We start from the raw sequence: 25,917 nt of genomic DNA on the forward strand, positions 1-25,917 counted from the left end.
AGATCTTCTTTCATTATCGGGAACAGATGGAAGTCAGACAGTGATAAATCTGGACTGTATGGAGGATGTCGTACGGTGATGAGATCAAGTCTCTTTCATTTCAGGCGTCAGCATCCTGGGTACCCATCATGCACAGATCTTTTGATAGCCAATCAAAGCAAGGTGACCCACAAGTTATTGTGAAATGCTGATTATGCTTGAAATTTCTAAGTGATATGATGATCATCTTGAATCAGTCTGTCTGTCCTTTTGCTTGTGAAACTCGGTGGTTGCTCTCACAGGACTTCTAACTCTTTGTTTGCCACGCAAGTCAGATGTTCCCACCTCAACATCTTTAAACTTTCTCGCCCAACGATGCACAATATTCACATCAACACAATCACCATAAACAGCTTGCATTCTCTGATGAATCCCCTTTGGGGTGACACCTTCTGCTGTGAAGAATTAAATGGCTGCACGTTGCTTAAGTTGCATTGACCGACCATCTGTGCATACTTTGCACTTTGACATAACTGGTCAATGCTAAAGCTTCCTGCCAAAATGGTACTGTAGAGGAAAGTCTACTCAAAAAGCCAGTACCTGCCACATACCTGTACTGCCATCTGGTGAGGAGTTACGAAGGTGGAGGCATTACTTTTCATTCAACCCTCTTATATGCTAACACATTGACTATGTTCCTTTTGTCTGATAAGCAAGACCATAATTAGTAAATTCTCTCACCACCTCCCCAGAGGTGGGAAAGCTCTTTCGTGATGCATTAGAATAAATGCCTCGCATAATAGATTGCCAACACAGCTATAGATTTCCTATACTAAGCAAGATCTATATGATAAAAGGTTAAGGGATGCCAAAGCCATAAATATGGTTTAATAATACTCAAGGGGCATCTTAAATAACTCTTAAGGCAGGAACAGTAAAATCCAGGTTTCTGAACACAGTGGCAGGAATAGTTGATAGCCAAAGCCTTTAGCATGACTGCTGGCAAGGTCATAAACTAGAAGATCAACTAAAATAGGAGATTGAGATGATAGCGCTCCAAATGGTTTCGACTGCTCCAGAACTCATGTGTTCCCTTGAACTTCTTCCGAGACGTCTGAAGTACTTCTTTATACTACTAATCCTAGGATTCTGTGGGATGGAGCCATGATGGTTAAAGGATTTTAACTTTGTAAAGTAGGTCAGTGCTAGTCGAAGTGGAAACCCAGGGACTGGTGTGCTCCAGGAGTGCTCAGCCGCTGGTCTCTTTGCAGCTTCCAGGGAAGAAACAATCACTAAATATGGTATCAGTCCCTGACATATTAAGAAAAGGTTACTGCTGCCCACCCCCCACCCCCAAGAGTATAGATAAGAATCAAGATTGCCCCAGGCACTGCCAGGCCATCAAATGCTAATCAAGGTGGTCAGTTGAAACATTCACACTTAGCTCCAGCAGACAAGAGTCCTTTGTCCCACCCTGGTCATTCCACAGATATATAAACCCTTTTTTCCTAGTTCCAACAGACCTTACTACCTCTGAGGTTGCTTGCCATAGATGCAAGTGAAACGTCAGGAGAGAATGCCTTTAGAACATGGCCATTCGTACCTCTGGTACAACCAAACACTAAAAGAAAAGAACTTCAACAACCACTTCATTAGATCAGCGTTAATAAAAATTTGGAATAAATATAAAATACAAATGTACTCAAAAACGCCATTATGGACATCACCATTAGAAGCGAAACAAAGACGACTGCTGGGATGGACCAAATGGCCGGTATACAAAGATGTACTAAAGAAAGAAAACAATGAACTAAAACTCAAGACGAGAGAGGAGATAAATACCCAATTTATAAATGTATCCTGGTTCCAATATTTACAGCTCAAAGAATATTACAATTCGGATAGGAAAATAGGCTTTATGATAAAGGAAGATATTTGGGACCAAATCTTAGGGAAAAAGAAAAAAAATATAACAATAATATATAATAAACTATTAGAATGGGCTACAGAAAAAGAAACAATAAAAGAATGCATGATTAAATGGGCCAAAAATATAGGAAGATCAATACAATATAAAGAGTGGGAACAAATCTGGAAAAAGAAAATTCGATACACATATTCGACTGATATGCAAGAGAATTGGCTAAAGATATTTTATAGGTGGTACATGACACCACAAAAATTAGGCTTGATGTACGATACCGCAAGAAACAAATGCTGGAAATGCGAAACACACATAGGAACGTTCTACCATGCTTGGTGGACCTGCCCCATCATTTGTACATACTGGAAAATGATAAAGCGAGAATGCGAAAAGATCCTAAAAATTAAGATACATATGAAACCAGAATATTTTCTACTAGGAATAACAGACGAGGAATTGGAACTAGATCAAAATAAGGACATTTTATTTAACTACTGTATTACAGCAGCAAGAATAGTTTTGGCAAAAAAATGGAAGCAGAAGGAAGTAGCCACAAAAGAGGAATGGACAAACAAGATGAAAGAAATCAAAGATATGGACAAACTGACGTTTGCATTAAAAGATTCATACGGAAAACCACTGAGAAGAACGGATTGGAAGCTATATGAGGAATACCTAAAGGAAGATCAAGAAAGGAGAGAAACAAAAAAGGAGGAAGAACGAATCTAGCAGAAAAAGGAAGAATACAAAAAAGATAGAACCAAAGAGAAGGAGATTATGGAAGTCAAATGACCCCCCTGCACTCTCCCCCCCTGCCCCCTCTGATACTCCTCGTATTTCCCCTTCCCCAACCCAATCCGCACCCCTTCACCCAACCCAACCCATTCCTCTATTTTTATTCCTGACTTTACCCATCCCCCCCTAACCCGCCCCCTTCCCCTCTTTTACCTATATACCTGTATGAATATATCTCAATAAAAATTATAAAAAAAAAAAAAGAACATGGCCATATAGTCGAAAAAAACCTACAACAGCCCAATCATAGCTCCGTCCTCACTCTCTGATAATGCACTATGTCTTAGATGACTTCTAACCTGCCAGAATGGGAATTGTGCAGCTTTCCAGATGTAATTGGATTACCAACAGCCCTATCTGAAATAGCCAATGTTGAGAGAGCTGATTTATTGTCAAAGTTTATACCACATCCGAGTATATGGACACCACTTTGAATTGGAACACTCAATTCTGTGACTTTTAACATGGCCAGAAAAGCCAGTGTGGTGTAGTGGTTTGAGTGTTGTTGGAAGACCAGGGTTAAAACCCCCACTCAGTTACATAAATCTACTGGATGGCCTTGGGCAAATCATTCTTTCAGCCTCAAAGGGAAGCAAAGGCAAACCCTCTTTTAATAAATCCTGCCAAGAAAACCCAGTTAAAGGTTTGTCTTATGGTCACAAGTCAGAATTGATTTGAAGGCACACAAGAAGGAAGGTTATCTGACAAAACATTTATGGGATCTTCCGTTTCCATAATCCCTATCATTGGACATAAAGTGTGTGGCTGAGGGTTGTAGATCAAACTGTCTGGAGTAAAATACAGTGAGAATGTTGCCGTCTCCCAAATGCCACAGAATTGCAACCTCCAGCAGTTCTGGTGAATATAATTATGATAAACAATACTGGGAGCAGCAGTTCAACATCTGTAGATCTACAGCTTCCACACCAGTGATTCTCAACCTGTGTGTTCCCAAATGTTTTGGCTCACAACTCCCAGAAATCCCAGCCATTTCCCCAGCTGTTAGGATTTCTGGGAGTTGAAGGCCAAAACATCTGGGGACCCACAGGTTGAGAACCACTGTTCCACATCCTTAGCTTTAAAAGATGAAGCTCTTCTTCATCTGCTAGTGACTATCAGTCATTCTTCTTCCATGCTACAATGCCACTTGCTCCTGGTGTGGTAACCTCTTATCAGCTTTGCAAATTTGCAAGTTGGAGATGATAGTGTGAGAGCAAACTATACATCAGATAAAATGGTTTAAAAAATGATAAAAGCCTACAATACCGCTAGGGGCTTATCTTAATTAACTTGGCCAAAATGCCATCTCTAGCTGCTGCAATTCAGCATTGGTGTCATAGAACATTTAGTAACCAAACTCCTAAGGTTGCAGTTTTCCTATGAATTTAGAAATGAAGAGATGGAAATGCATGCAGCTATTCTGAGTGGGCATCAAATACCCCAAAATCCTAGATCCCATCTAATCTCAGAAGCTGGTTGGTATTTGGAACAGAAATCAGCAACGAATACCAGGGACTGTAGCTATATTTAAGAGGAAGGAACTGTCAAACCCATCTCTTGAGTATTTCTTGACTAAGAAAACCTGAAGAAATTAATGGGGGTGCCATAAATTAATGGGTGACTTGAAGGCACAGAAGAGGATTCCCTCCTTTCACAACCTTATTTTGTTCTGTTTGTCTCCTTCATCAGTCTAGATGGAAGATGGTAATGAATTACATGCAAATGAGTGATAAAAATATACGAGGGTTGAATGAAAAGTAATGCTTCCACCTTCGTAACTCAACAGATGGCGGTACTGGTATGCGACAGGTACTGGCTTGTTCAGTACTCTATAGTTCCATTTTGGCAGGAAGCCTTAGCATTGAACGGTTGTGTTGTTAAAGTGCGAAGTATGGAACCCTGCGCAGATGGTCAGTCAATGCGACTTAAGCAACGTGCAGTTATTGAATTCTTGATAGCAGAAGGTGTTACCCCAAAGGAGATTCATCAGAGAATGCAAGCTGTTTAAAGATGTTGAGGTGGGAACATCTGACTTGCGTGACCAACAAAGAGTTGGACGTCCTGTGACAGCAACCACTGAGTTTCATAAGCAAAAGGTTGACAGATTGATTCAGGACGATTGTCATATCACTCAGAGAGAAATTTCAAGCATAATCAGCATTTCACAAGAACGTGTGGGTCACATTATTGCTTTGCTTGGCTATTGGAAGATCTGTGTGTGATGGGTACCCAGGATGAGAGAACTGTGAGATGCTGGTTTAGGAAACAGTGTCCACTTCTTCTGTGACGACTTCAGAAAACCTGTTCATCGTTGGCAGAAATGTATCCAATTGTCTGGTGATTACGTGGAAAAGTGAATAGTGGTAGTTAAAGAGCACATTCTAAGGATTATTTCTGCGTTTGATTAAAATATTCCCATCCAAACCCAAGTAACAAAGGTGGAGGCATTACTTTTTATTCAACCCTTGTAAGGATAGTTTAATGCTATTTTGGAATCTTTTCTTGAGTTAGGATATAAATCTTTTAAAGTTGATACCCTGCCTATCCCACAACCTCCGCTAGGACCCAAGCCAATTAAATAATGAGCCACAGGGATTTCTTCACCCTTGTTCCTATATTAATCCAAATATTGCATATCAGAAATCAAACATGAGAAAAAGGATTGCCTTTAAAACATTGGTTCTCAATTCTTGCTCCTGTTTTGGACTTTGGCTCCCAGAATCCTTGATCTTTTGCAAACTAGCTAGAGTTTCTGGGAGTTGGAAATCCAAACATCTTGTGGACCAAACATTGAGAATCATGTCCATGAAAAAGTATGAACCCTATAAACAAGGTGAGTACTCCTGCAAGCTTCTAGACACACCAATATAACCTGTGCACTCAAGCATTCACCCTCAAGGTCCCAAATACACCTTATAAGGCTGTGGTTCTCAATCTTCCTAATGCCAGGACCCCTTAATACAGTTCCTCATGTTGTGGTGACCCCCCACCACCACCATTAAATTATTTTAATTGCTACTTCATAAGGGTAATTTTGCTAATGTTATAAATTGTAATGTAAATATTTGATATGCAGGATGTATTTTCATTCAGTTGACTTGGCACAAATACCCAATACACTCAAATTTGAATACTGTTGGGGTTTGGGGGGGATTGATTTTGTCATTTGGGAGTTGTAGTTGATGGGATTTATAGTTCACCTACAATCAAAGAGTATTCTGAATTCCAACGATGGAATTGAACCGAACTTGGCACAAAGAACTCCCATGACCAATGGAAATACAGGAAGAGTTTGGTGGGCAATGACCTTGAGTTTTGGAGTTGTAGTTCACCTACATTCGAAGAGCACTGTGGACTCAAACAATAATGGATCTGGACCAAACTTGACACAGATACTCAATAGGTCCAAATGTGAACACTGGTGGAGTTTGGGGAAAACAGGCCTTGACATTTGGGAGTTGTAGTTGCTAGGATTTATAGTTCGCCTACAATCAAAGAGCATTCTAAACCCCACCAATGACAGAATTGAGCCAAACTTCCCACACAGAACCTCCATGACCAACAGAAAATACTGTGCTTTCTGATGGTCTTTGGCGACCCCTCTGACACCCCCTCGTGACCTCCCCTCAGGGGTCCCAACCCCCAGGTTGAAAAATGCTGTTATAAGGTATCTCAGGTAAGTTTTTATTGCAAGTTTTGATATCCTCCCTTGCTAAGATACTAAGCCAGAGAATCGTTAATTCGACAGATGTCTTCTTGAAACATGTTCATGGTTATTTGCACACATCCCACCCCGCTAGTATGCGCTATACTTATCTAAGCCTGGAGTAAGATTTCTTAAAGAGAGGCTGGCTTTGGCCCCAGCCTCTGGCATTTTAGGAATCAAGCAAGAGAGGAAAAAAAAATAAGACACAGTATTTGGTTTCCACTACTAACTCAGTGTACTTTATTCGCCTGCAGCCTACAGCTGAATAGCCAACACCGGACAGAGTTCAGTAGCACTGAGGAATGATCAGATCTCCCCTTCACACACCTCTCTCTCCCCAATTCAGGAATGGCTTTCGTGTTGTGGGTGTCTTTCAAAGAAAACCCCACCCCAAAGAAAAAAAGGCAATAAGAAAAGGTGGACCCAGGTTTTTTTCTCTCTCTCAAAAAGCCCATCTTTCAGACTCCTGTTGGAACTGTCCTGCTTAGCCACCTGGTCTTTTCTGTACACTGGTTCAAGAAGTCGGCACTTTGGGCTGCAATTCTGAACCTGGCACTGAAAGGCACGCGTCAGATACCCTGTACAAGAAACTGGCATGCTTGCTTTCCAAGGAAGATGGGCAACTAAAGAGCATCCCAGGATGATCCTGAGAAAGTACAGAGGCAGAAAAGGGATATGAGAAGCTTTCTTTAAAAACAAAAAATGCTTCTTGGAAGGTATTAAATTCTCTACCTCACAAGGCAAGTCTGAAAATGTTTAAAAGTTCCTAAGCATCAATAGCTGCATAGTTAGAAGCAGGTGTCTCCCATCCCTTCCTGCTTTCTTTTAAAAATTCCACACAGCTACAGAACTACTGCCTCTTCCCATCCTTATAGATTGTTTTAGAGTTATGAACTATATGAAATATTAACAGGTACACTGTAACTGATCCTAACACACAGCTGACCATCCAACTGCTCTCCTTTTTTTTTCTTTTGTTAAAAAAAGGAAAAATTGACTTCCTGTTTACTGAAAAGACCAATAGAAAAAAGTAATACTTGGGGGGAGGGAATGTTTGACACCATTTTATTAATCTTCAACTGCAGTGGAAAAATATAACCTTTTACAAGTGCCATTCTGTGTAAGCTCAAGTCAGTATATATATATTTTATATATTTTTTTCCTTTTTGAAGTGCAGCAAGACTAATAACGTATCAGAATCAAATAAAGAAAACAAATAGGCCAAGCAGTTTCCAAATCGGAGTTTTATCTTTTTGCTTTTTTTTGAACATTTGAATTTCAATCTTATTTTTTTGCAATCCAAAATATTTTCCTGAAGTTTTTTTTTTTATTTCTGTTTGGACTTGGTTTCCATTTAAACTCTTTGGCACAGTTGTGTGTGGTTCGGGCTACTTTGTTCACGCCAAGAGAGGGGCTTTGTCCCTTTGGGGATTTTTTTGTTGTTGCCAATTTAGAGCAGAGCTGTGTTTTGTTTCAAAGCCTCACATCCCATTTGGAGAAAGTGAATCCTATCTCTCTAATATAACGTGAGAGTTTTTTAGCTGGACATCCCACCCACCCCCCACCCCACCCCTGATTTCTACATTCACAGTTGAACAAAATTCAGGAAGGAAAGGCGCTTTTTAATGAAATAAGATCGTGAAAAAAGTGTCACGACGGGAGCTTTGAACATCCCACCAGCGATTCCCTAAAGAAGCCTTATGCAAAGTGACTTCTCTCCCCCCCTCCCCTCCCCCCCAAACTTTCTTATGCTTCTGCTGCTTCAAGTAGACTGAACTTGTTAGTTTTATGAAATGCAACTGCTAATCTCTTCAGTATTTCTTTTGGGAAAGATTAACTGCAATGACTTAAAGTTGAGAATGTAGATACCGCCTCATTCACACACACTCACTCCCGAAAGAAAATCCTTCACCCTTCCCGTTTCTCTCGTGCACTGACAGCGTTGTGCGGCCCAAAACTCCCCTCCCTCCCCAAAAGGTGACTGAGGTGGGCTGGAGATCCCACGTCCTCCTCTCCCTCCAGCAACGAAAGCCAGACCTTACTTAGTATATGAGCACTCCAATTGAACCTGAAGCTAGATTTCCTCTCTCCCAGACTTATTCATCTCTCCCTCTTCACTGGCCAAAAGACACAGAAGTTAGTCCTTGTCTCTTGTCAGAAGAGACTACATTGAAGTATGGAAATCAATCTTTTCCCACTTCCTGGAGGCAAGCGATGACAAGATTTTGTTGCTACGCAAGTCAGTGATTAGCTCCATTAACAGCGCTGCTGCTGTTTGCCGTGGCTGGATTTTCACCGTGGTGTGTTTTAAGCCTCTCACTCACTCATCCTCTCATTCCCAAACACTCAGCATCCGTGCACACTCCTCACTTCCGGGTTGGGTTTTTTCCTCAATAGATTGGAGATTTCCAGTGGGGGTCTCAGGTGTCATCCCAATGTAACAGATCTGCAAGGAAAGGAAAATAATGAAAGAACAAGGGAAAGGAAGGGCATAGACACTTGCAAGCAGCAAACAAGATACTTTGTTAATATTTCAATAGCACGATAATGTGATTGAGAGACCACAAAACCAGATTCTAAGGAACCCCAGGGTTCCACGCAAGCTTGTTTGGAAGTTGCTCAGGTCACACATGCCATGCCACACAAACTTGATGCTACATTACAGTGTACCAGGTTACCCTAAGTTGCATCAAATATATCCTTAAAGCACATAGACCTCTTACATTCTGTAATTGATGTTGATGACTACAAGGACAGTTAAACCATGAACTTGCTACTTCACTGAGAGTGATGGTCACCAGGTTGGAAAATTATAAAAGTGGACAAGTCAGTTTATGGAAGATGGCAATATATATTTTCTCTCGTATTAGAGGTAGTATTAATGTGTTGTTGAAGGCTTTCATGGCCGGAACCACTGGGTTGCTGTAAGTTTTCCGGGCTGTATGGCCATGTTCCAGAAGCATTCTCTCCTGATGTTTTGCCCACATCTATGGCAGGCATCCTCTGAGGATGCCTGCCATAGATGTGGGTGAAACGTCAGGAGAGACTGCTTCTGGATCATGGCCACACATGATTTCCACTGATGCATCTAACAAATCCTTGTAAATCAATAAGTAGCCTTGAGAAGGTTGAAGGGGGAGTCTGGAATTTGTGGTCCCTAAGTTTGGCCAGACTTTTTTGGCATTGGACAAAGCAACAGGATAGCAATGAGTGTCTTCATTCTCCGGTGCTCAAAATTTCCTCTTCAAAACTGGCTTCTAACTATGTGCTTATGTATATGTATAAACCCAGGGGCAGGTTGTAGGTTTTTCATTGCACCAACTTGTTTTGCCTGTATGAAGATTACATAAGCATTTAGCCTGATTGAGAACATTGTTCTTATGTTCTGCAAATAATATATAGAAGCAAGAAGAACTGAAAACCTTATAAATGCAAAAGCCATGGAACAGCAGTGCCCAAGACAACATCTATATAATGACATACGATTTCCACTTAAAACTTTAAGTTCTGAATAAGCTACACACACACACACAAAAGAAAAAGAAAATGGAGATTCCTTACCAAGCTTGATTCTTCAATTTTCTCAGCTCTTTAGTGGCCCAGGTAGCAAGAGTCTTTGTTTTGTTCGTCTTTGACCTCCTTCCTTCAGTTAGCAATTCATGTATCATGGGCCTAGTTTCTACCAATTTGAGGACATCTTTCCCAAATGCTGTGCACAAATCCCTATGAGAAACGAATTTGACAATGAAATAACTTTATGGATGTTTCTTCCCATGGGTTTTACAGATCCCTGTCCCTTAAGAGTGGAAAGATACCAGTTGAAATAATTCCAGTATGGTTTGGAGAGTTTGCAGTTGCCATTGCATTTCAAGATAAAACATGCTGGTTTTGAATTTTTAATGCTCTAAGTACTTAATACACCAGATATTTAAAATGTACCATGACATACCTTAATATTTCTCCTTGCATAAACTTGTCTAGCTTCCAAAGCCTTCATATAAGAGGTGACCAGGGGAGCATTTGCACAGCTTCGGCTCGTGCGCCAGCTGCGCCCGTATCTTGGGAAGTCTGACTTGGCCACGGTGGTACATGCTTTGGTCACATCCCGCCTCGACTACTGCAACGCTCTCTACGTGGGGCTGCCCTTGAAGACGGCCCGGAAGCTCCAGCTAGTCCAGCGCGCGGCAGCCATGTTGTTAACCGGAGCGGGACGCAGGGAGCGCACAACGCCCTTGCTGTCCCAGCTCCACTGGCTGCCGATCAGCTACCGGGCCCAATTCAAGGTGCTGGTGCTAACCTACAAAGCCCTAAACGGTTCCGGCCCAAAATACCTTGAGTACCGCATCTCGGCCTACGAGCCCACGAGGACCTTGAGATCATCCGAGGAGGCCCTTCTCTCGGTCCCGCCTGCCTCACAGGCACGCTTGGCGGGGACTAGAGAGCGGGCCTTCTCGGTGGTGGCCCCCCGGCTGTGGAACTCCCTCCCTGCTGAAATTAGACAGGCGCCTTCCCTCATGGCCTTCCGCAAGGGCCTGAAAACCTGGCTCTTCGAAAAGGCCTTCAATTAAGTGCTATGCTTTGGAATGACCACCGGAATGAACTATGACTACGAGATTGATTATGACCCATCCCAAACAAGACGAAGCGGATTTTTAGTTTAATTAGCTGTGTGTTAGTAAGATGTGTGTTATGGCCCTGAATTTACTGTAACTGTTGTCTTTATGTTTTATGTTCTGTACACCGCCACGAGTCGCCTTCGGGCTGAGAGTGGCGGTTAACAAGTGCAAATAATAAATAATAAATAAATAAATAAATAAATAAATAAGACAGTGGTTCTCAACCTGTGGGTCTCCAGGTGTTTTGGCATACAACTCCCAGAAATCTCAGCCAGTTTACCAGCTGTTGGGATTTCTTGGAACTGAAGCTCAAAACATCTGGGGACCCACAGGTTGAGAACCACTGATATAAGGTATAGTCGAGTACCTTAGAGCAGTGTTTGTCAAACCCCAGACTGTGTAATGAGATCCCTTTAGAAGTGTGCACCAGGACACTCAAGGAAGAGGCTCATCTGAACAAGCTTCAAAATGCTATTAGTGGATAATTCAGCTCCATTAAAAACAGAATTTCATTGCAGTTGTTACCTCTATTCAATTGTGAACTACTTCCAAGTGTTATCAATGAAGCTGGGTATTGTGATATCATAACATAAGCCCACCAGCACTCATTCATCATGGAGGAAATCTGCTTGAGAATCACTAGTGAATGTTAAAGACTGCAAAAGAACAGCTTGCTATATGACATGAATTGCACAATCCCAAAGTGCTAGCTGCAGTACACCCTTAAACGCCTCATATAAACATATAAACATATCTTTCTCTATTGTAGGCTACATAAAACGTAAGTCAACAAATTGTACAATTTCATTTGTGTGTGGAAGCAGAGAGCCACCGTTAAGTGCATTTAAGAGAAGCGAAAATTCACACGGTATGTTTAAACTCCACCCTTCTCCAAACACAAGGTAGTCTATCAATTACCCTATCAGGCCAGCTGCACAGGCTACTACTCCATCAGTATGATCTTCATCTGTAGCAATATGGTCAATGAAAGATAAGATGAATTCTACTCTGGGCTGCACCAGCATCACATCAGCTGAAAAGGAAGCAAAATTCAGTTCAAAAGATTGGCTGCATAGTCATATCCACCCAGGTAGAATTAAACATATTAAATGGCTATCACCCATGCCTATGTGACTAAGGCTCTGAAGTGTTTAGCATACATACATTGTCAAGTCTGTGCAATATTTTTTGCCTCTTGAAAATTGCTTTTGGGCTAAGTGTTTTGTAGCCAGGGCCAACAGTGGTTCCTGAACACAAACATAATGTGGAGACTAACATAGGACAACTACGCATAGGGTGCGCGATGGCCTCCCAATAGTTTCACTCTGAGGAATACTTGTGTTAAGAAATGCAAATGGCTTTATAATAACATTGCTGTAAAACAGTGCTATTTGATGTGGGTGACCAGCCCCTACCCCAATGTGTCAGAGCATTGGATACAAGTGATTCCTTGAGACCACTACCAGTCCTGAGACTGCCACTTTGGTAGCACTGCTTTAAAATACAGAAGGAGAAAAATTGGTCCAAAGACCATTTGGTGGCTCCAAACCCAAAGTATTGATGTTTGCATCTGCTTTCAACAGCCAAATATATCTGACTTGCTACTAACACGAGCAGCAGAAAACACAAAAATATACAATAGTACATTGCAAATCCTTGGGATAAGAACAGGAACATGCAGAGGCTTAACTTCAATATCTTTACCCTTACTCAAGGGCAGCATCTAACAAATGGAAGGTAATCCTCAGAGCTTAACTGCTTTCAGAATCTAGAAAACACACTTACGATGCACATTCTCTTGATCTCCTTTCAGTCCCTGGATGATGCCTGTATATGCTTCCAAACAGCCTTCTCGTAGCTCATTCAGGTAGTCCACCATGTCATAATCCGACTAAATCAGAACATAAGCAGGAGTCAGTTTGTGAGAACTACCCAAGTGTAGCAAGCATATGTAATGACCCAGGTTTCCAGGTCTTACCTTATCAACCTGGGCTGTTGAAGCTTGCTGTAGAGTGTTCAACACAACCTCTAAATATTTCTTAAATTCTCCTCCAATTGCAAGAGCAATGTCTCCAAACACAGAGAGAATCTGGGGTTTCACAGACCGATGCACATTTTCATTCTGTAAAGAAAAAAAAAGCTATTTTACTCACAGCGAGTGCTTAACTTTAGCAATTACATTATGTTTGAATCTTACTTCTATTTCTGACACAGCAAATCTTAACTGATTCACAGACTGTGTCTTTGTAGAGGTACAGAGGATTGCTCAAGATCAGCGAGTGAGCTCCCTGATAGAGCAATATTTGAACCCAAGCCTTCCAAAACCAAATCAAACATTCTCAATTCTTACACTGGGAACTAGCGTTGCTATTTGCCATTTGCTATGAAGGCAGACCTAGCAAGCTACATTGCACTCAACAGACAAAAATTACTGCATTTTTAATTCAGTCTCATAAATTATGTCTAGATTTATCAAGATGCACAAAACTCCAGGGAGGAGAAGAAACAACCCCACCTATTTGGTCTTAATGACAGCATAAGCTTTAATTCTCAGTTTTGGCAAACTGATGACAAAGCTTTCAGGATATGTACAGTCCACTCAACTCTGGCAAATAAACTGGGGTTTTTTTCTCCTCCCTGCACAGCTGTGTATGCTGAGCTACATAAAACCTCTTAACGCACTTTCAATAAATACTACAGGAGCTGGAGAAGAAAAGAAGAGCAAAATGTTATGTGCACATGGACACAATTCAAAGAGAACTCACACAATGTAAGAAATTATGGCTTTGACAAAGTGTTCTCTTGTTCCCTTGTTCCCTTTCCTTTGCCAAAATCCCAGCCACCATAGCAACTAAATGTTTACACGCTGGGCCTTCCAATGTTAGGAATCTCCCATCAAGTCCAAAGTTACATGTGGAATTTTTCTCTCCTTCGTAGCTCTTATTTGCCCTCCAGCTTGTTCAAACAGTATATTTTGAAGGAGCACTCACCCCCAAGTTTTCTAAAAGCAGCTGCATGGCCTCATCACAAAAAGGCAGGATGTTGGACTGCAAAGCCCGGCACAAATCACCCACTAGGCCAACTGCAGCCAAACAGACCTGTGAAGAAACAAGACACTAAGTTACACACCCACCCAATCCATGAGTCACATTTCACCCCCTTCCAGCACTGATTATTACAGCCATGTCCTATTAAAAACACTAAATCATGCCAGCAATGGCACAATGGTGACGTGCTTTGTGGAGTCATATCTTTTGTTAACTATCTAGTGGAGAGGAAAATGTAGCAGGGAAGGGAGACAAACACATTTGCTCCTGGGGGGGGGGGGGGGGGGGGAGGAATGGTACAGAAACAGCTTCCCAGTATAGTTTTGCAGAAACTCAGCAGCAGAAACACTGCCTATTTCAACTGTCAACATAAACAACAGTGAACATCCCAACAAGGGCACCTTCATTCTAAGACAAACACTGGAAACACCACATCACTCTCTGGATTGTGATTCCAAAGGTGGGTTGAACTAGAGCTATGAAGAAAGGATCCATCCTCCCTCTTTCTCTCGCACACACACACAAAAAAAATTGCTTGCAGCAGTTTGAATTAGGAAAAAAAAACACGTCTCCAATTTAATCTAATGGGAGCATCTACGATGCTGGTAGATGATACATATAGATAGGCTGGGGGCTCACATGGATGGCAAATTTCTATTTTTAAAAAGGTTCCACATGTATTCTTCTGGCTTTTTTCTAAATCACATTATAGATGGAGAACTTCCAACTGTGACTACAACTGGAGAGCTGAGCAAAGCATTAACATTTCTAACCCAAAAGAGTGTCACACATCACTTACATTTTACTGCTTTTTGTGTGTGTTGGGAAGGAACAACATCACCCAACCAAAGAGGGGCAAATGTGGGTCTGATGGGAATGCTCAGAAATTTATCTGGCCCATGAACATATTCCTGTTGTGCAAAGTTTCTCAATTTTGAACAGTAATATAAACTGCTGACTTCCATCTTTTAATTTCTTCTTTTTCAAAAATTAAGAATCTGCATCACCCACATTTCCAGGACTAAGAAACCTGATATTGCTTCACTTTGCACAGAGTACTCTGGTCCATCTGTCTTCTATGCTCAAAGCACATGCTAAACTTGACTTGTATAGTCCCTAAATATGTAATCTAGATAAATAAAGAGGCTCTCAGATTTAACCCAAATCTGTGGTCAATATCAATGTTACATCATCGACCCAGTATCAGATTCTTTGAAATTTGTGTAATACAACAGGGATCCAGTATCATTAACACTTATCAGATAGCAATGTGTGATTTGTACTCAATTATGCACCAAGTACATAGCTTTTGGTGGTATTATAATACTATTCTCATGCTTAATAAAAGAGTTTGCTCCCTTCTGTTAGTATTCCAGCTACCACCAAGCCAGCTGTCTAAGGAAAGAACTGTATGACAACAGAAGTAGCTTTGTCCTTATGGTCTTGGTCATTCAATCTGTTTCCAGATTTGAACTGTGGAGGTTTGGGAAGAAAATAGAACTTCAAGAAAGGAGCTGCTCTCTATATGCAGCTACTACACAGCATAAGACCACCTATTTCTTTGTTCAGAAGTCAGTGTTGCCACGTGGAAATCTGCACTTGCAAAACACTTTCAACAGCTTTTAAATAACTTATTTAGAAGCCAGCTCTTATTAGGTAAACCACGTCAAGGCCCCTTGTTGAAAGGCAATGTACAAATATTAAAAATACATAAATAACTAACTGAATGTTATTAATGTTGCATTTACTTATATTCTTCTGATATGCTGGCTGCTTTGATCGTTCTATCACCAATACTTAGGATGTAAGATAATCTCTCTTGTACCCTTGCACAGTCACAACTTGTATGCATCAGAGGTAATTGACCACATTTGGTTCCACAACAATCCTTTCTCTTCCTCATGTACCTCACCAAATTTTTTGCAGCTCTGCTTATCACTGTTCAGCACATAATATACTGGAAGTCACTGGATTGTAATGAATAACACACAAAGTTACTTTTTGAAACTGCAGCTACTAGAATCCCCCAGTCATTAGTATGCATGTCCCAGACTCCATTTGGACCGGGGTCTGTGTGTGTGTGTGTGTGTGTGTGGCAGAAGCCCAACTTTTGATACTAAAAACTATCCAAGGCAGTCAAATTTGCCTTCTTTTTCTGTGGTGCCTGAAAGGTTTGAAGATCCCAAAAACAACTTGGAGGCAGAGGCTGCAGTGAACAGATTTTTGAGGTAGCTCATAGCAGAGGTGAAAATGGGCTTTTCAGCAGACATCCACTTCCATTATAGATCAACTGATGAAATCCAAATCACAATGCATACAAAAACTATTTAAAAGATGCATGTTTGAGTGAAATAAACATTTTATGAGGCAAGAAAAAGGCCCTCACCTGATATTCAGCATAGTTCTTCAATCCAATGCTCAGGAAAGGTTTGAAGGCATCCATGTACTTGAGAAATTCTCCTCCAAGCACTGTGCAGAATGGGAGGGGAGAAACGGGTATCACACATCTAGGGTTAAAAACCCAACATTCCAAGCATTGCCGTTTTTGAAACGTAAGACCAGGGAAGCCAAAATGCTGCTACATAGTTCATTTAGCACTTAACAAATTCATCTTGCTGGATTTTCAGAAATTAACGCTACATAGAGGATTCCACAAGACACAGTATCATAAGAGCTGCTTGGAAGCAAGTCAACTTTTCATTCATGCAAAACAATGCTGATCATTTATGTTGCTTTCCCCTCAAATAGATCTTAATGAAAGCAATTGCCTTTCATTGAGAATGACTGTATTCTTTTACAGATGGAGAATGAACTCTGAGCAGATGTTTCCTTAAAGACATTCTAATGCTTTTTGTTGACATCAAGACTAGTGGAATGTCCTACTGGTTCATGTAGGTATTGCCTTCGTCTATTTGCATTTTAGGGCTGCTTACACTTACTATTTTGCCTGTGTGGCATTTTTATTGACCATAACAAATAAAACAATAACTAAAATTGTGCTTAGGAGCAGGTTGCAAGCTGGTTTGGCATTCAGTACAGTCAGCAAAAAATGCTACTGCAGACCTCAACACTAACCAGAAGTAGGTTCAAAACAAAGTGGGGGTGGAGAAGGCCTGCATAAGCCCACACACTGAGTTATATCTATCTTGTGCTGAATCAGATTCAAATGTAGGTGTTCTTTTGCGAAAGCAACCCAGCTAAGTTTTCAATTTGTCCAAGTAAGTTTTCATCTGCCATCACTGAAAGACAGTTTCCTGCATCTAGAGTGACAGCAGTCCCAAAAGGAAGCTTTCAAATGAGCTGTGATAGAACAGACAATATCAAAAAAGGGCACTAAAGTACTGCAGTTCAAGTTTCAGGATGTATCATTTCTCAACTACCTGATGAACTCTGAGAGCAGAAAATTTGGGATAGGGATGATGTGGAGAGACCTCAATGTCATCTAGCATCCAATATGTATGAAATCAAGCAGTGGGAAGACACAGTATGCAAAAAATACACAATTCTGTTCTGAATCAAGCAGTGTTTGTCAAGTCAGTTTCAAAATCATTCCCATTTGTTATAAATTGCTTCAGTTGAAACCATAATACAGAAGCAAATTGAAAACTACACTTGTTTATCGTTGAGGTGAAATAAATAGAATAGAAAAACCATTATGGAGACAAAAATATGGCAAACTTATTTCCACCCAGTAAGCTAGCTTTTTAACTGTCAGGTCAATTTTGTTGATAGGAATGAGGGTTCAGTTAGTGGGTACCACCCTTTTCTTCCTTCCGTCTGAGAGGCTTTAAATGCTGTTTTGAATTACGGGAGTTTTGAATTGTTTGTTTTAATGATAATTTTCAATATTATCTGCACACTGTTAGTTGCTTTGAGCATTATTTTTACTAGAAAATAATGCGTCATATATCTATAAACTGGTTTTCACTATTTTCAGTTGAGGAGGCCAACTGCATGTAATGTATAAGCCAAGCATGAATAAAAAATCCCTCCTTCCATTAAAAAAGCAAGACAGCTTCATTTGATGTCACAATGCAGCAAGGAACTGCTTATCTTCCTCCTGGTTTGCACTAGTAGTTCAAATGCAAATTCTTGCCCCTTAAAAAGTGTGTCTGTGTGTGTACATACACATCACTTAACTATCAGCCTCTAAGAGAAGACAGATTCAAATAGTTCTGGTTAAAACTGGATGTTATTTTGAAACATCTACTGAATGAGAAAATCTTGAAATCTCAAATATTTCATGAAATGGTTTCTATCACCCAAGAGAAGAAAGGTTTTGGTTCTCCTTAACGGAAAGCATCAAATTAGACACACATCCTACTTTGTTTACATGGAGATATATAACTAGTCAACCAGAAGCCTTCTCCCCAATAAACTATTGTTGGACTGCAATTTCATATTGAACACGGCCCATAACAAGGATAATGGGAGCTGCAGTCCAACAATAACTAGAGAACATTCATGTTCCCTATTTCTTCTCTAGTGTATGCCATGCTTTCTATTTCATACTTCCTTTATACAGGAAAGTCTCCCTCCCCCAGACATTTTAACAACAACAAAACCACCCTTAGAAACAGGAACTTTCAAATAGGCACAGCAGCACGTATTTACAACCAAGGGCAAAGTGAGCAACTGATAGGATCCTTGTTAGATCTTTATTTTGGAGGCATCTCTGAAGTTCAGCACTACTGACAAGAATATGCACTGCACATACATGCTCCCCCAGACCTTTGGAGAAACTCCTATTTCCTATGCTCCTGAACTTACAGACTTCAGAAACAGCCAAACCCCCTTTGTTTTCAAGTTTCTCCAAAACCCCATCAAGGTCTGAGATGAAACTCTGAAGTTCCAGTGTTTTAAAAAAACTAGTACCAATAACCAAGACCACTAAACTGTGAAGCCCTGGAACCAAGTCATACATTGCACAGTACTGTATTTTACAAACAGCAAGCAAACTTGCCAAACTGACCAAGTGATGAAAAGCCTTGTTTTCAAGAGTAGGACAGGAGCCAATCCCACTATTAACATTATGTCGTCCACAGACTACACCATCAACATTTCATCTCTGCTTTCGCTAGATTTACATACTCTATCAGAGCAATCCTTGTTCTTGGGTAAGAGTAGGGAATTTTGGCCCTGCAGATGTTTGAAACTACAATTCCCATCAGTCCCAGGTAGCAGAGTATGTAATAAGTGTGGAGGTTGTCATTTCAAATATATCGAAGGATATTTCCATAGTTTTAATCTAAACTAAAATCAAATTTTCATTCTTGACTTCCTTCTTGCACTAAGCAATTACCTTTCAATTACCAGAGAGTAATCTAACCAAGTGAACCATCCTTAAAAATTCTTAGCACAGCAAACCAGTTTATTTATCTATTGTTCCAAGGCCAGTAACCCTTCACCCCAAAAGCCCTCTTGACTTCATGTTTTTTTATCTAAACAAACAGCAAAAATCAAACTTTTTATTATAATTAGGAGAGCACAGAAGCCACAGAGTGCATTTATCATGATCACACAGTGCTGAAGTTCCTTTCTCACTAAAATCCTGCACAGAGCAAGATACTGACCTTCTACTAGGGTGCTGACAGCCATGAGGGCATCCTCCTGCACACCTCCTGATCCTGCCGTACTCTGGAACATTCTCAGAAGAGATGCCATCACCACATCTGAGATCTGCAAAGCATCCTGGTGCTGTACCTTACGAAGGACATTCTGTAAAGAAAACATAGATAAAGTTATGTCATCGAATTTTCAGTCACCCACCCTCCCTTGAATAACCAAGAACTTTTATACCATTAATACATCTACAAACAAGTTGATCTGAATGGCCATCTATTACACATTCCTGTTTTTAGATTTGTGAACTATTTTCCCTCCTCTGTAGCAATTCATGTTCAAGTGCAAGCATGCTCTACCCGTTACATGTCTTACCTTCTCTGTACTAGGAAGAAGGAGTTAATTTGATAACCATACTCAGTTGTTCAATTGATTGGACTGGATAAGTCCCTCTATCAATTGGTTAGGTTTCATCTCCCAGCCCTTCTTTTTGACCCTATCAATCCCAAGAACAGCTGAGATTTGAACCAATTCTTAGCTATTGTGATTGCTTTGTTTGAACAAGGGTATCAGGTGGGTATAGTTTATTGGGAAGAAGGCTTCAATCAAAATGATATTCTTTTTCCTAAGTTCAAAAGACAAATATCCACTATTCAAGCCAAAGTAGTATTCTGGGTGTCTCTTACCAAAAAGACCAACTCAAATCAATTTCCCTTTAAACATTCCTCATTAAATGCTTATGCTCCTTCTTCAGAAAGAACACAGATGTTAAAGAACAAGTTTTTACCTGCAAAGTGGCACACAGCAAAGACTGAAGATCGTTGAACTGGATTCTGTCAGATGTGCTCTGGATATGGGACTGCAGGAAAAAAAATATATTGTTAGGCATTCAAAAAGAGGTTTAACATGTTCAATGTTTATGAGACCTTGACCTGTACTTTCAAATCATGGTTAGGAATATGAGAGTGCACTGACAGATCTATAGAACTGGGGCCAAAACTCTCCCTCACTGATTGTTCTGCAGAGAGAGAATTTAGCCTTGCATGTCCATCATCTAGAAATTGGTGCACACAGGCAACTGAACGTCCTTAACTGTGGCACAACAGTCATAACTGTACAATGGGTACATGCACTTAAATTATATGCTATACCACTAGGCACAACTGACTGCATGCTATAAATCTCAAACATCAAAGCAGCCAACCTCCATCTGTAGCACTTGTTGCAGCCGTTCCATAATGACTAAAGTTGTCTTCTGGACAGCAGGGTAACAATCCTTGGCGCTGTTTTTCACAATCTCCATCAACGCTTCATAAGCAGCACTCCTCAGATTATTCTGGTGCCCATCAGGCCTAAAGAAGAAGAACATATACTTGAAACTACAAACTCCTTTGTAGTCTACTGACCGCTCTTCCAGGAAGAACTTGAAATGTGTAAATCATGTAACACCAAATTGAAACTTTCTGCCATCCCAATGAACCGGGACTGAAAAACTGCTTAGAAAAATTGAACACTCACACATGACTCAACTAAAATTACATTGTAAATCAGAAGAAAGCAAAAAGTCCTAAAGATCATCAGTAGCATTAACAAGCAGTATCAAGGAAACAGTTACTGTAAAGAAGGCTTCTTTTAGAAACTGAAAGCTCAGCCCAAATAAGAACAAAAAGAGAGCGAATCCACAGAAATGAAATTGTAAGATCATCAAAAAAGATTCCTGTTGTAAGATTAATAAAAAAATATTCTGACACATCTGAATCAGGAAGATCTCTAGGGAGGCAGTTCTTCCCAGAAACTCTTCATGGCCTTTTTTGCCTTCCTATCGACTCACGGCAACCATATAGCCCAACTTGGCAATATGCTGCCTTAATCTTAGCATGCAAGGATCTTGGAAAAATAGTTTGCATGTCATTATATGAAACATGTAACAGAAAGATGCCAGCTCAAGCAGAGAGGGAATGGCTCAGTTACCTGTCTGTAGTTTCCAAGAGTTTCTGAACTATTAGTTCAAATGATGAGGATAAGCAGTATGTTGCAGGCTCCTCCTGATCATCAGCTACATCAGCAGCTTCATAAGCAGCTTCTGCCAAACTAGAGAAAGCCTGAAAGACAGAAGTATCAGCTATTTAAACAGAGTTAATTGTCTCAGAAGATTTCTCCTTTTTATATGCAATCATTTCCACCCTGTGCCATCATCCCCTAATGTTTTATTCCAATTATTCGGACCTGTCATGGTCTTCTCTCAATCCAATGGTATAAACCAAATTATAACAACATTATCAGCATAGGTCACCCTGCTATTTTACCCAGCCCTAACCTTTCCTTCACTTTTCCGAATTAAATCATCACTCAAGTTACCCCAGAAAAAAACCTTGCCTTACCCAGCACACATTGGAGGCTACTCTTGGCTCTGCACTCAAGCCTTCAATCAGACACTGCAACAATGGAGCGAGGTAAATATCATTTATAGCTGCTTCAGGGAGTAGTTCGCAGATCCGACCCACAGTCCATGCAGTTGTGTCTCTGACCACCACACTGGGGTCCTTCATTAGCTCTATTAGGGTGGGCATAGCCTATGAGAAAATTGAGCAAACAAGAAGACAAACATTTTTTTATAGATTTTGCAAGTAATAGGTTAACACCCCACATTCCATAAGTCTAAAGGCAATGTACTAAAATGAAGATATATTAATCAGTTTGCTGGCCACAAGGGATTAAGATAGACCCCAGCTCTAGCAACAATCTAGTCAGGCTAAGGAATCATTTGCTTGAATACGAGACTTCTCTATAAAGCAGAAGACAAGGGGCAAAGCAGGCCACTCAGGGAAGAGACTATATATAGCTGCAGAGACAAACTTCCAGATGTTAGGAAGTGGATAAATTATTCAGGAATAAAATTACATGGAGGTTCTAAAGGTAATCGCTATAATTCTGAAATATGCTTGAAGTCAGTGTAGCTATTGTGAAATCTCAACATTTTCCTATTTCTCATAGGGTTGCTGGGAGAAATGAGGCCAACAACCATGCTCCAAACTCTTTTGAGGCTGAACAATATCTACAATTAAAGCGAAGACATAAATGTGGAGTTTGTTTCCAAAAAGTACCAATTCTGAACAAATTTTACAATTTAAAAACCCCATGCTGAGAATATGCATTTTTTGGTATAAAATGCAATTTCCCAAGCCCTGTATCAAAGTGATTTGATAAATGTTGATAGTTTTGATCTGTACATATTCTACTCCTAGACAACAATGAGCTATACTCATTTTTCATTTTTTGGATTTAATAATAATAATAAAACTTTATTTATATACCGCTCAATCTTCCCAAAGGGACTCAAGAGCGGTTCCCAGGTAACATCACAAAACATACAGAATAAAACAACATAAGATTAACAAAACAATATACTGTATTTGGTATCTTTTGGAAACAAACTCCACACAGAACCATAAGGCACAGAGTTAGTGATTTACAGTAAAGATATCCAATTCAGCTCTTTTTACGGCAGAGAGGAAGTTTTTTTTTTTTAATTTAAAAATTACAGCTCATCTTTCAATGAAGCAATTATTTTCCAATGCCTTTTCCTTTCGGCCTGTCAATTTTGCAACTCAGAATAGGAGTGCTTTTCTCTTCAGAAAGCAGGATCGGACACAGTTTCTTCTCCAGCTGATAATTGAAATCAAGGTCAATCTTCCCCCAATTGTATTCCTCTCACTCTGACACTTACAGTAAGTGATTGGTATTGAATGCCTACTTTATATCCACAGCCACTGCTGAGTTTTACTAAATCTTTTAAATCAGTAGGGGTTAAATATGTTTTATGTATATATGTGTTTATGTAAATTTACATTGTGATTGTTTTATATGTCCATGTATTTTACTGTATTTTGTTGCACTTTCAAGTGCTTTCATAAGCCGCCGAGTCCCTTCTGGGAGATAGTGGCTGGACATAAATAAAGTGTTATTGTTGTTTTGCTTACTTCTTGTGAAACTCCAGATGTTCCTTCTAGCGGGAAGGGTGAGTAAACTCAAAGTCCTTTTTTGTACTCTGGCCAACACACAGCTTGATATAAGATTTATTTTTCTGGTTTAGATGCAGGGATGCAGCCACCTAGTGGTTCCTGTCCCTCTCCACAGCAACAAATTAACTTTGCAAATGGCAATGTTACACTTCCTATCCAATACAAAGGCCACACACACAATATTCCCACCTTGTATTTCTCTAAACAAATTCATCACTCTGCGGAAACAATCATGTTTAAGTCAAAATCATAACTGATGTAGATTAACCACAGATGCATACACGAGCTTAGATTCCAGAATACAGTGGAAATTTTCTAGTCAAAAGAAAATTTAGAAATACACTGGCAAGTCAGTTTGAATATAATTTGGATACCTTTATGGCTTGATAGACTAAGTGGGTATGCACCCCAACACAAGCCCCCGGTGGCGCAGTGGGTTAAAGCACTGTGCCGGCAGGACTGAAGATCAACAGGTCACAGGTTCGAATCCGGGGAGAGGCGGATGAGCTCCCTCTATTAGCTCCAGCTCCTCATGCGGGGACATGAGAAAAGCCTCCCACAAGGATGATAAAACATCAAAAATCATCCAGGCGTCCCCTGGGCAACGTCCTTGCAGACGGCCAATTATCTCACAACAGGAGCGGTTGCTCCTGACACGGAAAAAAAAAAACAAACCCCCAGCACAAGACTCTCTTACCTGAATGACAAGAGGTTTGAGCTGATTGGGCTCTGGTCCTTCCAGAATGCATCCAAATGCCATGACAGCAGCATCTCGGTATCGCCAGTCATGGTTTTTTATGTGTTCTTTGATGAAAGGAAGAACATGAGGAACGATGTCATCTTCACAACAGGTAGCTAAGAGCATGAGGCAGACGCCAGCAGCTTTACACGGGTTCCAGTCATCATCATCATCGTTCTCATCCTAAATGGGATTCGGATAGGGAGAGAGCACCCAAGTCAGCCTCTCTGCACAAAACCTTTACAGTCAGGGCCCTTTTATTCTGTAGCCATGGAGATACATCATGGCATGATAGTTTAATAATGGGTAAATCAGTTATCAGGACTGACAATCTAGACCAAAGAGACCACACTAAATTGACTTCTTGACTAGAAAAAAACTTAACATGTGCATGAAACTATGCTTGATCAGAAGACTTGGGTAAAGTTATTAATTAAGGTGCTATCTTAATATAGTCACTATGTTTTTGATACCATAAATTCCCATTTCTCATGCAGTAGCATTCAAAGCAAAATACTACAGCATGGCAACAGGATTTCTCCAAAGGCAAGATGATGCACAACAACTTTGCATTGACTCTTGGTTCAATCCTGAAGCGGTTCATACTATGGAGTTCAGTTCTGATTTGGTGCAAAACAAACTATGCACCCCTCAGAACACAATCTTCTTGAACCTCAGAAGTACAGTACAAATGCTAGTGGAGCTTTAATTTGAACCAATGAACCCTATGACACATAAATTGATCTAATCTCATTGAAGCTTTAATGTAAGGTTTTTAACTAAAAACCCAGATGTACTAGCTTGATACAGGAAGGGTAACAAATCATATTGAGAGAGAACCTTTTGCTACCAAAACGGTGCGTCACATAGTTATTAACCACAGAAGCAGAGGAAAAGGACTGGCTTCAGAAGTTGGGAGATAATTCTGCCCTCAGTCTGTCACTGAAATAGCCTTTCTCCTAGGGAATGAAACTGGATGTGTACAAGAAGCCAAAACTGGGAAGCACACAATGAAATCGATGGTGCAAAAAAGAGATCTTTCTAAAATTATTGATAGGATGTTTGTTCATTGGTAGAAAAGCCCAAAGTGTTTCAGCTTATGTGTACTCCCCCTAAGGCCTTCTTCAAAAAGTTATATGAAGTAATAAAAAGGAAACATGCAAATACATATTAGACTGCACAAAATACAAATAATGTACAAATATACACAAGCAGAAATACACCGGGCACCCACTTCCCCAATAACCATATTTTTAATGTCTTGAGACATGTCTCTTCTTTCTCCACTGGATCAACGTAGTGACCAAAAGTAGAGAGAATGATGCATTGTGGATTACGAAGGTAAGACTCATGCCATGAACTGCCCCCAAATTTTCAGTTCCTTTGTATAATAGAAAATTAAAGGAAAATCTCATTTATTTAATTGTTATCTTTCTCAACACAACGGGACATCCTCCAGGCCTGCTTTCCAACTTCTCACAAGAATTACTACCTGGTGTGGAACTTCCTAATCTGAAAACTGGTACA

General features: G+C 40.3%; 1 protein-coding gene across 1 annotated transcript in view; it reads right to left on the reverse strand.

The window, feature by feature from the left end:
- Positions 1-6,615: 6,615 nt before the first annotated feature.
- The window catches only part of KPNB1 (karyopherin subunit beta 1), a 35,827-nt gene continuing 16,525 nt past the window's right edge, over positions 6,616-25,917 (reverse strand). The window contains exons 10-22 of the mRNA XM_060780908.2: positions 24,349-24,573; positions 22,011-22,202; positions 21,601-21,731; positions 20,834-20,981; positions 20,417-20,488; positions 19,641-19,785; positions 16,454-16,536; positions 14,011-14,118; positions 12,999-13,142; positions 12,806-12,911; positions 11,939-12,053; positions 9,966-10,127; positions 6,616-8,850 (exon numbers count right to left, since the gene is read on the reverse strand). Of these exons, the coding sequence (XP_060636891.1) occupies position 8,850; positions 9,966-10,127; positions 11,939-12,053; positions 12,806-12,911; positions 12,999-13,142; positions 14,011-14,118; positions 16,454-16,536; positions 19,641-19,785; positions 20,417-20,488; positions 20,834-20,981; positions 21,601-21,731; positions 22,011-22,202; positions 24,349-24,573 (1,632 nt within the window). The 3' untranslated portion in view covers positions 6,616-8,849. The remainder of the gene's footprint in view (positions 8,851-9,965; positions 10,128-11,938; positions 12,054-12,805; positions 12,912-12,998; positions 13,143-14,010; positions 14,119-16,453; positions 16,537-19,640; positions 19,786-20,416; positions 20,489-20,833; positions 20,982-21,600; positions 21,732-22,010; positions 22,203-24,348; positions 24,574-25,917) is intronic.

Source organism: Anolis sagrei, chromosome 6, assembly GCF_037176765.1.
Source record: "Anolis sagrei isolate rAnoSag1 chromosome 6, rAnoSag1.mat, whole genome shotgun sequence".
NCBI classification, from domain to species: domain Eukaryota; kingdom Metazoa; phylum Chordata; class Lepidosauria; order Squamata; family Dactyloidae; genus Anolis; species Anolis sagrei.